This window comes from Anopheles arabiensis, chromosome 3 (genome assembly GCF_016920715.1).
Source record: "Anopheles arabiensis isolate DONGOLA chromosome 3, AaraD3, whole genome shotgun sequence".
In the NCBI taxonomy this organism is placed as follows: Eukaryota; Metazoa; Arthropoda; class Insecta; order Diptera; family Culicidae; genus Anopheles; species Anopheles arabiensis.
The window spans coordinates 4,987,481-4,998,544 of NC_053518.1; the positions used below are offsets into that span (position 1 = coordinate 4,987,481).

At 46.1% G+C, this 11,064-nt stretch overlaps 3 protein-coding genes and 1 non-coding gene across 4 annotated transcripts; 3 read left to right on the forward strand and 1 right to left on the reverse strand.

Annotated features, from left to right (window-relative positions):
- The first annotated feature begins 538 nt into the window (after positions 1-538).
- LOC120904337 (exosome complex component CSL4) lies at positions 539-1,372 on the forward strand. The gene has a single exon (XM_040314253.1). The coding sequence runs from the start codon at positions 661-663 to the stop codon at positions 1,303-1,305; it is 645 nt and encodes a 214-aa protein (XP_040170187.1). The 5' UTR covers positions 539-660; the 3' UTR covers positions 1,306-1,372.
- Positions 1,373-1,602: 230 nt separating this feature from the next.
- On the forward strand, positions 1,603-3,844 carry LOC120904336 (uroporphyrinogen-III synthase-like). The gene has a single exon (XM_040314252.1). It carries the CDS (start codon positions 1,798-1,800, stop codon positions 2,578-2,580), a length of 783 nt encoding a protein of 260 aa, XP_040170186.1. The 5' UTR covers positions 1,603-1,797; the 3' UTR covers positions 2,581-3,844.
- A 1,279-nt stretch (positions 3,845-5,123) lies between these two features.
- On the reverse strand, positions 5,124-8,724 carry LOC120904325. The gene is made up of 7 exons (XM_040314239.1): positions 8,476-8,724; positions 7,379-8,102; positions 6,849-7,307; positions 6,354-6,767; positions 6,120-6,280; positions 5,605-5,763; positions 5,124-5,372 (listed from the first exon to the last, which is right to left on the reverse strand). The coding sequence occupies exons 1-7, from the start codon at positions 8,528-8,530 to the stop codon at positions 5,245-5,247; spliced, it is 2,100 nt and encodes a 699-aa protein (XP_040170173.1). The 5' UTR covers positions 8,531-8,724; the 3' UTR covers positions 5,124-5,244.
- A 547-nt stretch (positions 8,725-9,271) lies between these two features.
- Trnaa-agc lies at positions 9,272-9,344 on the forward strand. The gene has a single exon. It is a non-coding gene; the product is annotated as a tRNA-Ala (tRNA).
- Positions 9,345-11,064: the final 1,720 nt, after the last annotated feature.

Genomic DNA, 11,064 nt, shown 5'->3' on the forward strand with positions numbered 1-11,064 from the left:
ATGATTTTATGCTGCCACTTCTTCTTCGCTTGCTCCGGAGAGACATGCATTCCGCCGAAGCACATAAACAGAGCGAGAGCGGTGAATGGTTTTGTGAGCGTATCCTTCCGCTCTCAGCAGAAAGCACGTTGTTTTGTTCAAACAGAAAGGAGACGCTTGGTGGTTTGTAAAAAAGGATGACGCCGACGAGTGTATGACTTATTGCTGATAGGGAAAATGAAATAAACAAGGGTCAAACTGGATAAAATACCAGAATAATCAACTGCACGTTTGTTTGAAACATTCTGTTTAACTATGAAATTCAACACAGCAACTAGAATGTAAGGAACATTCTGATATAATGTGTTTCTAGCACATAAAAAAGTTTTAATAATTAACGGGCAGAATATTCATTAAAATTAACAGCAAATGTTGAAAAGTGCTGGAAATTAAATATTAAAAATGGGAATGCAATGAAGAAATTACACTGTGCACCTCGGTACCGCTGTAATAGTCACGGGTACCGCTGTAATATTCAACTGTCAAATCGCTCGGCAGTCAACAGAGCACAGGCCGTGCGTTTGTTTACAGTAAAATCACGTTCGGAAACGACCGCACCACGTTGTCTCGCTCGATTTTATTTCATTTTCTACCTACTAAACCCATTAGCCGGCATTAACAATGAGTGAAGAAAGTGAAGATCAAACACTGATTTGTGTCCCCGGTCAGATATTGTGTGCCGCGTCCGAGTTCACCGTTGCCGGCCAGGGAACGTACGAAAAGCTGGGCTACATTCACGCCACCCTTGCCGGCATCGTGCAGATGAAGAAGCGCGAGAAAAACACCTTCATCTCGGTAGTTTCCTTCGGCGGTGGAGCAACGGTTCCGGTCATAGGCGATATTGTCACAGCACGGATCACGGCCGTACAAAATCGCATGGCAAGATGCCGCATACTGTGCATCGGTAAAACGGCACTGAACCGCACGCTGCGTGGAATCATCCGCAAGGAGGACGTGCGCGCCACGGAGGTGGATCGTGTCGAAATGCACAAATGCTTCCGAGCGGGCGATATCATTCTGGCCCGAGTTTTGCATCAAATCGAGCTGAACGTGTTCCATCTGTCCACGGCGGACAACGAGCTGGGCGTTGTGGTGGCAATTTCTCCGAGTTCGCGCGCTACCTGGGGTGCGGATCCGATTCCGATGGTTCCGATCTGCTGGACGGAAGTGCAGTGTCCTGTGACGCTGGTGAAAGAGCCGCGCAAAGTAGCGAAGGTGGTACCGGAGAAGGGCGAGTCGCTGAAGAAAAGTCTAGCGCTGTTTTAATTTTAAGAGGAAAAATGCAGATATTGTAAAGCAAAAGGAATAAATTCATGTACAATTTCAAATTCCACATGTAAACATTGCAGTGACAGTTGAGAACGTTTATAGCATACGGTCGAGAGCTTCCCAGGTCGATCTGAATCTCGCTATTATCGAAGAACAAAACTAAAGCACTTTTTGGTAATTATTTCAAAAATTCACTTGTTATAGCAAAAAATAATTTAGCTCTATTTTTCCAAAAACAATTCAACAATTTTGCGCAATATTAGCTATCCAGCACAGCATTTGCATTTGTTTACGGTCCTTATCACATCAGCTGTCAAAGTGGAGGCAACAAAAGCAAAACATAAACATCGATAAATGGTGAAAATTTCGCTCGCATAATCAACACCAATTGCGGCCTGCAATCGCTCGCTCCCTTCCTGGTGCTTTGCTGCAGTGTACACGTTGCAGATTTTCAATTGGTAAGACTGGTCACGACATCAGCAGAGCACGATGCGAAAGGTGGTGGTGATACTAAAGTCGGAAAGTGAAAATGCGGACAACTATGGCACACTGCTGGAGAAGCACGGCTACGAGCCCGTCTTCATACCGACGCTAGACTTTTCGTTCAAAAACTTGGACGTGCTGCGGGATCGGCTGCTGTCGCCTTACAAGTACTCAGGCCTTATCTTTACCAGCCCGCGCAGCATCACGGCCGTGCGGGACGCGCTGGAGGGCCAGCGCAAGCTGAAGGACGATTGGAAAACGCTGGACAACTACAGCGTTGGTGAGACGTCCCGGGAGCTCATTCAGCGCACGCTGGATCTCGACACCAAGGGCCACCATTCGGGGAATGCGAGCAATTTGGCGGACTTTATCAAAACCGACCTGTACAACAAAACCATCACGATGCCGTTCCTGTTCCCCTGCGGCAATCTCAAGCAGGACGTGCTGCAGAACAAACTGTCCGAGTATGGCTACTCGCTCGACTCGGTGGAAGTGTACGAAACGGTGCCACATCGCGACCTGGAACGAAACCTGGTCGCCCTGTTCGCGGGTGAGCGGGAGAAGGAAGGCGATCGGACGATCGATAGCTTACTCTTTTTCAGCCCATCCGGGATTAACTACTGTGCGCACGTGTTCGAGAAGCATCGCATTGATCTGACCGGCAAGCGCATCATTGCGATCGGGCCGAGCACGAAGAAAGCGATCGAAAACAAGGGCATCACGGTGCACCGGACGGCGGAGAAGCCGTCGCCCGACTATGTCGTTGGTGCGCTGCTACAGGACACCTAAAGCGGTGCGCACAATTTGTCTGTGTAGATGAAACTGGGAGAAGAGCGCGAACGGTGAACAGGACATACATATACACTGCGCGCAAGAAGTGAGTGTGCGCAGGAAACAGATTACCAAGAGTGCAATAATCCGTCTTCGGTGTATATTTTTTCCTAAATGTTGACACACACACCAGACACACACAGAGAGGATGAAGTATTTGTGAGTTCTTTTACCTTGTAATACAATATCCAAGAACAAGTGCTCGAGAAACTCGTAGAATTAAGACAGCCTAACACCCCTCTCTTCTTATAAAGAATCGTGAATGTTATCGAAATCTTGTTGTTATAAAATGTATACTAGCCAGTTGGAATTAGCGATGAAGGAACCGGGAAGGCTTTATTACAACGGTTTGTTTTTCTATAAAAACGAACACATCTTTTCTGTTTTTGGAAATACGTTAGATCTTCTCTACATTATTACTATACCAAGCAAGAGATTTCCCTTAAGCTTCGGACACGAACTGTGACACAAAAGCAAATCGGTCCATCCTTATGCCTGCAAACATTATTGACCGCTTTTTAGAGGTCTGGTTTTTTGTAATCTTTTGTATCGCTTTATATATTGTTAGCACAGCAATCAGTTTGAAGAAATTCTTCGTAGTTCATAGGAGGGACAACCATATGAGAAGGTGCATGAAGTCAATTTTTAGGCACTGTTTTAGAAATAATCCATGTGTACGTGTGTCGTTCCCCGGTGCGAGGAAGTAGTAGTGCATCGGCACTATAGTTGTTACTGAGATAATGGAACCTGTGCGTCAATAAGCCAAATCAAGATACAATAATGTAATGAACAATATATTAAGTTCCTCGAACTCACACACACACAAACACCGTGTCACGAGGCGAACACACGGCCTAGCCGGCGAGGGGGACACTGTAGAACCGTTTTTAGATGGATTTCTCCTTTCTTTCGTTCTGTTTTACGCGCACTTGTTATCGTTTTTCGTACAGTAGTGATTGTGTTATAGCCTCTTCTGCTTAGCTTTTGTTCATTTTAATCCTCTTTTTCTCAAGCGAGAAATAAAAAACAAGCAAAATTATAGTTTTAGTCTAGCTTAGCGAAATTTAAAACCGTTAAATAATTCGTGTACGCTACACACCAACACATCGTCGTTATAAAATAATTGTTAACCTTTTTGAACTAGTTTCCGATTCCAATTAAGTACGGGGCGCATTTTAAATAAAGCATTAGAGGATGCCAACACAATTGGCAGAATGTTGAATAATTAGTTGAATTTCATTTTGGTCAGTAGTGAGTTATGGAAAAGCAATTTTCATTCAACGTTTTAAAATAGTATAGACCTAGTGGTAGTTGCAAAAAGTCAATATTTTCCCCATATTTTTGGACCAACGATCTCTACCCTTGGAAGCCATCGTTTCAAGCTGAATTAAGCAATGAATGCGACAACAAAGCTTAATTTTATGCCTTGATAAAACTCAGCCCGGCAATGGGCCAAACACACAGTGCGGGAGGAAGAAACCGGGCTCAGTGTTGTGCTCTCCCAGCATCGCGCAAAATTATGATCATTTTCGTTTATTGTATATTAGTGTAATTATCGTTTGCAGGCCCCGCAGAAAGAGCAGCCCATGTAATTAACCCGCCGAGAACGTGAGGACAGAGGACAGAAATTAATAACAAAAAATCGGCAACCGTGTGGTTCCTCATCCCGCGATCGTACCACGGTGGATTCATTGTCACATCAAGGAGTGCGCGCGCGGTTGAGATTATGTTCCGCCTTTCTTCATCTTCCTCACACACACACACTCACAGATTTGGTGTTCCTACCCCTGGCGACAGGAGTTCCAACAAGCTGTCTTTTGGCGTGCCAGAAGCTTAATTTGCGGAAAATGAAGAAATGAATGTAAAATCAATATTATTATTTTTATGCCCCGAATGTCCCCCGTGGGAGTAAATGGGAGTAAGGCCACCCGGAGTGGGAGAGAGGAGAAATACCCAGTGATTGAGAAGGAGGTTTGCATATTTTATAATACACTTCCCATGCTTCAACCACCTCCACCCCGAATGAAGAACAGGGGAGAGGAGCTGGGTGTATATCGGTGTTTTGATAACGATTTAAAATGGAGCTGCCTGTATAACGAGCCCCTTGACGAGAAACAGAAGGAACGCACACCTTCAACACTGACAGATACGATGGGGACGCTTTTGATTGGATTTTTGATTGGCCGTGCCAGTGTAGTGAACCGATAATGGAACACAACCCTCCGAAATCCAGTGCAGCTCGAGAGATCGAGCGAGCCCGCGAGCACCGCGCACGGCAAGATTAGCGTCATGAAATTAATTAATTTATTTCTCCCGCGAAAGCCACATGAGAAATGCGTTTTTCATCAACCTTATGAAAATTGTCCTATATGCAAATCTGCCAATGCGTGAGGCACACGAAGGGTAGCGATCGAAAACCAAGTGACCGATCGATGTTTAAGTTTTTTTTTTTTTCAATACGAAATGGAGATGTTGTTGTCGGTTGATACAAAAACAAGACATTGAATCCTTCTCGATTGTTACTTTATTTTATAGAGTTTTCTCTCTCACTCTGTTCGCTCTAACTCGCCCCTTTCGTTGCTTCATTTCGCATATTTTTAATTAACCGCGTTCCACAGTTTATTACCTCATACCGGGCGGTGGGGGTGGCGGCGGCATGTTGCCAACGGACGACGTTCGTGGTCCTCCGCGGGGTGATAAAAATGGATTATTTTTGCTGCCGGCCGAAGGACGTCCCGATCGTGGCGAGGCTGCCGAGTGTACCGAATCGAAATGAAAACAGACGACAAGAAAAACGAACAGAAACTGTATTGAAAACCGACCCGAAATGTAAATGTTTCGTAAAAACAAACGGATCAGCAGTGCCGTTTGTGTCAGGATAAAGTTCCGAGCACACCCGGCAGAGCTCGTCTGTTGATGGTTTTAAATTTAAAAATCCCTGTACCGGGAGGGTACACCGGTAGCGCGCCCGGTTTTACATACCATTAAAATCGACCGGTGCGGGTGACAGGTCCATCGGGGAGACGGGTTCGTAGGGGCGCGTCGGACCGGTTCGCTGATTACCAGCGCTGAACGATGTTTCGGGATAGCGCGGCTCGTTGAAGTCTTCCGGCCACTGGCTCATCGTGGCGTTATCGTACGCTACACCCAACAAGAAGAAAACCAAAACCGTATCAAACCGTTTGTTTGAGCTGATTCCGTGCTTTGGTACAGCACCGCCCCAAAAACCAGCAGCCAGCACTGTCTTAAAATATTGTTTTTATCACCATACACCAACGACACTTAGTGTGTAAACTACTGTGTGTGTGAATGCCTGAGAGACTGAAACCAAAGAAGCTTAAATGGTGTGTAATTTCCGAAAAATTGGCCCCATTATTTAACCGAATTTGGTGGAACCGTTTTTGTCTCGCTAATGTAATTACTGTCGAATCCGGATGGTGTTGGTGTCGCTGGTAATGAGCTGGCGTAAAACTGGTTCTGCGTTTTTGCTTGCTTACCGTACTGCGCATCCGCTTCGGACGCATTGTACGGATCGCCGGTGGGGAAGAAGGTCGGCACTACCTGGTGCGGCGACGGGAACATCGAGATGTCAAACTCTTTCTTTTTCAGCTCGTTCTTATCATCATCCACCGTTGTGTGGTGGCTGGTGCGTGAAACCCTGCGTAAAAAGGCACGTTTGATTAGCGCAAGCTGCAGAGATGATTCATGCGCAAGACACGCGCAATGCTCACCTGCGATAGTCCTTGAAGATGTCGATCTTCCATATCATGTACAGCACGAACAGGAAGGTGCCCACGATCGCCAGACTGATGCCGATCCACGTCAGCAGGATGCGATTGCTCTCGGGCATAATGTACATCTCGTAGCCGGCACGCTGTAACGCCATCTGACCATACTCTTCCCACATTTCGTCCAACCTCGCCACATCCAGCTCGTACTGCGGCACGGTCGCCTCGGTGGTAGAGATCGATATGAAACCTTTCTGCAGGAACTTGTTCCCAAATCCAAAATCCAACCCATCATCATCGTCCGACGGTTCGTAGAAGATGGGCCGCAGCGGTACGGCAAACTCCAGGCTAACGCAGTTCTCGTAGTTCCTCCACGTGTCGGGACACTTGCGAGCGAGAAGCTTCACGTCGAACGGGCTAAAATAATGAAATGGACATATTAAGTACACTCTCACTTTCATCAACAACAAACTGAAACTCTCTTTTCTATTTCCCTACCGACTCGGCATGTACGACAGGGTGCGATTTTCGATGTACTGGTTGCTAGCGTTCGAAAGCGCTTCCTTAATCTCGGCCCACGTGCTCGGCAGATCCATCATTGCTGGCGTGATGACAATTTCCTTCGTCGTCCACTGTAGCTCCTCCTGCGGTACGATCACTTCCGTTGTGGTCGGTGTCGTGGGAGAGTTTAGTTCACCGAACGGGGCATACGAAAGCTGGAAGCCTCGATGACTCTGTTCGGTGCCATTTCCTTGTCCGGCCACGAAGTGAATGGTGAAGAAGGTCGACTGTGGTATGAGAAATCGGAGCGGTTCCTGGTATATGCCCGTAAGTACCGGACCCTTCTCGAGCGTGTCTTCTAGATTACCAGCACGTATAAACAGGAAGTCAGTGGTTGGATCAAGATCTATATCATGAATCGTGATCTGCACGCCGCGCCCACCATCGACCGAGAAACTGAGGAGAAGGAAATGCGGCTTGAAATGGGAGGATAAAACGTTGGAAGGTAACTCCCATAAGTTACTCACTTTCGCATATCATCAACAACGCTCGGATAAGGGTTGGGATAGTTGGGTGAAGTCACAGTGATCTCTTCCGGATGTTGATCCAGGTATTTCTTCACACCTTGCGCTTTGGATTCACCTTCCGCCAGATCGTATAGGACTTGCGCTTTCAGATGCTTGAGAGGACCTTGTCCATTGTCCACATCGTACCAACCATCATCACCTTCACTCAGTGGGATGTTTTGCTCATGAACTGGAACGTGGATTAGTTGGGGGATCTTAGGCTCTTCGCGTTGTGTGTCCTCCACCTGTATTTCATCATCTCCAGAAGCTTCCTGTGTGTCAGCTGCCTCCTCAAACACCTTTCCAACATCACCGACGGAAAGGTTTTCCGACATGTCAAGCAGCTCCACGTCTTCTTGATGGTCGATAATCTCCAGATCATCCAGAGGATTCCCACGTGGACGCATCCCCGGAGGTCTCATCACTCGACCGTTCACCTCCTTTACGGGTGGAGCAAAATCTTCATACTTTCCACCAGGTACATCCTGTTGCTCCTTTTCCTCTGCCAGAGGAGGTGACGACATATCAAGCTGTTCTTCTGCAGCCGTATCTTCTGGAGGAGGACAGTTCACGTAGTCATCCGTTAGGGAGTTTTCGCTGATCCTGTCATCTGGGGGAGATTGCAGATCGGCCGTGAGCTCTTTCGTCTCATCCTGCGGGCGTGCAGTGACGAGAACGTTCGATGCTGCAACAGATAACGACACATCAAAACCAATTTCTTGCTTTTTGCACTACGAGAAGCACGAGCAATGCACGAAGCACCCCATTGTTGATTCGCTTAAAACCTCGTCATTGAACAATAACACTTTGAAGTTGCGATTTCGCTTATCTTATCGCGTGGGGGAGAGGTTATGCTGACACAAACACACACCAACACAAATTCAGACATGTTTCGATACGGAATTGGACACCATTGACATACAGGATGGTATTTTGCACGATGCATTGGTCCTACAAACAGGTGGCAATGGAGCAATTGCTTGTGCTTTTCAATGAACAATTTCACTTTTCGTCTAAGTATAATCACTTCACTTTTCAAAGGATGATGTAACACTTACCAAACAAAAGCACAAACACGGAAACACTAAACAACAATCTTGTCGATAGAGCCATTTCTCAATCACTCTCTCTTTTCCACAAAAATTCACTGTTTTATCACAATCCAATCACTCGTTTTTTCAACTCACGGCGCGAACCGGATCAACGCCACACGCATGGCTCGAGAGCGAGCGGTTTTGGACCTGGGAGCGAACAAATCATACTAAATTGCACACACCAGGTGAGGGTTTGATTTAAGTTGGTTTGATGAAGACCTTTTTTATCACCGACAAACAGCGCAACTCCTTCACTTTACACCGATACTACGCGTTGATGAGGAGGCCCCAGCGTTATCAATTGTTGGCACGGCGGTTGTTAATGATAAGATGCCAAATGTATATTATTAGAGAAAGAGAAAGAGAGAAAGAGCGAGGAGGGCCGCCCTCTAACGTGTGTGTTGTTGTTAGGCTATTAGTTGAAGGGCTTCTTTATTAGATCGCTAGTGGATTTCCACGCTTTTCTGGTGTGGATTGTTTCATCATGCATTGGGCAGTATCGCGTAAGAGATAAGATGGGTAAAATGGATTGCTACTTCTTAAAGATTAGTAAAATCACACAAGCAATCTATTTATCGGGATTGCAGATTGCTATTTTTGATCTGCTGATGCAATATTTCATTGATAATTATGAAATTAAAGTCAATTTTAGGCTTTTAAACCAAAAACTGTGTTAAAAGCTAAAGCTATAATTGTATTGTTTTCGATGATAGTTTGGTTCCGCATGATCTGTTCCTTAATAGCGCGCCCTCTCTCACCAGGGGGTGTAGCTCAGATGGTAGAGCGCTCGCTTAGCATGTGAGAGGTACCGGGATCGATACCCGGCATCTCCAGAGATAATAGTTTTTTATATACTGTTATGAAGCTTAACTCGACATCCCATGTGAAGTTTGTAGTAACTTAATTGTTAATAAAACATATTTTATTCAGTTCAAATTTTTAGCAAACTTAAAAATACAAATATTATTTAAGTGAAATTATGTGTGATGTTAAGAAATTAAATACTATCATACTGCAACTAGCCTTAAAAAATAACCAAAATTAAAACTCCCCAGGAAGACCAGTAAGACACAACTACCTGTGTTTCATGCTTCAGATCGGTCGATTGGTAAGTAATTATGGTTGCCGTACCTTTCCCTTCCTCTGCCACATCCCATCTCCTTCCTTCCCATACCACTCCGAGCAACAAATCAATCAATCGGCTCGACTGGCACACCGAAAAGCATTCCATACCAAACCATTACACTTGATATTACATGCATCAACGTGCGGCGAGTACTACAGGGAGCCACACGAGATCGCCAGCCGCAGCCCCCCCGTAGATTGTGTGAAGACAAAAATCTTTCGCCTCAAAAAAAAAAAAAACCGAGGACCTCCTATCCGAGCTCATCAATCTTGGGCCACGGGCTGGGGGACCGTTAATTGAACATATTCAACAATTTCATTAACAATGACCCAGTTGGCCAGACAGCAAAGGGGATGCATTTTTGGCTTTGCTGTCATGCGCCCGCCGGCTCAAAAGTCGAACCACTTGCCATGCATAGATCACCCCATATGGAGGGCATAAAAAGGAATAACTTCAAAAAAGGAACACACGACGGTCGTTGCGCACCTTGCCTCCGTATGGGGTCACAGGCGCGACGGGATCCACCCGTTGGAGATAATATCGGCAATTAGCGATTATTAATTACGGCGGGATCCCCGGGTTTGGCGTCGGGTGTGTAGTAATTGAAAAGAAAGGACCAACTTCACTCCGCCCGGGGAGGGAGAGAACTCAGGCATCGGTCGGACGCCCCCCTGCTGCTGACCGGGAATGGAAGCATCTTCCGGCAGCTCCCGCAGGACAGTCTTTGACACGCCGGAAAATTGCTCAACGCCTTGCTGTTGAGACGACAAACCCCCGGCAAGAGATGTAGCGAAGCATCGCAATACAACTTTATCCGAAGGGATGAAACCGATGGTGCGTATGTGCTGCTGTGGCCAGTGGGCAATGCAATTGCTGTTGGAATTTGCACGACACGTCCAGCGGATTCCATCGTGTCCCCGCCGTGTATATGCGTTCCACACCGGCCTCGGGGAGCAAACATTCCAACATCGTTGCACCACAAACACGCCACAGACACAAGAAAAAACAACATGATATCAACTGCTCGCAAAGAACATTAATGTCATGGAGGATTTTATCGCCACTTTTCTTTCTTCCTACAGAGTGGCATGTGTTTTCATTTCTCGAAACGGAAAGATTATTAGCGCCCGCACCCAACCGAGCGTTGCATCAAACTGGGTGCATGTGTCGGTTTGGGGTGCACATCGATTGAAACTGATCGCTTGAAGAGATCACGAGAGGATCGGCCGCTTGTTTGTGTTGTGAGTAGAATTTATGATTTTATTTATAAGCCTTATCGCAATAGACGAGCAAACATGCAGCAGCATTAGCAGTGTGCGCTGTGTCGTTGTGCACGATGCATTTTAATCAGAGGCTGTACAGGAGACTGCAAAGTTGATATAAAGACAAATAATTCCAATGAAATTGCAATGATTATTACACACATA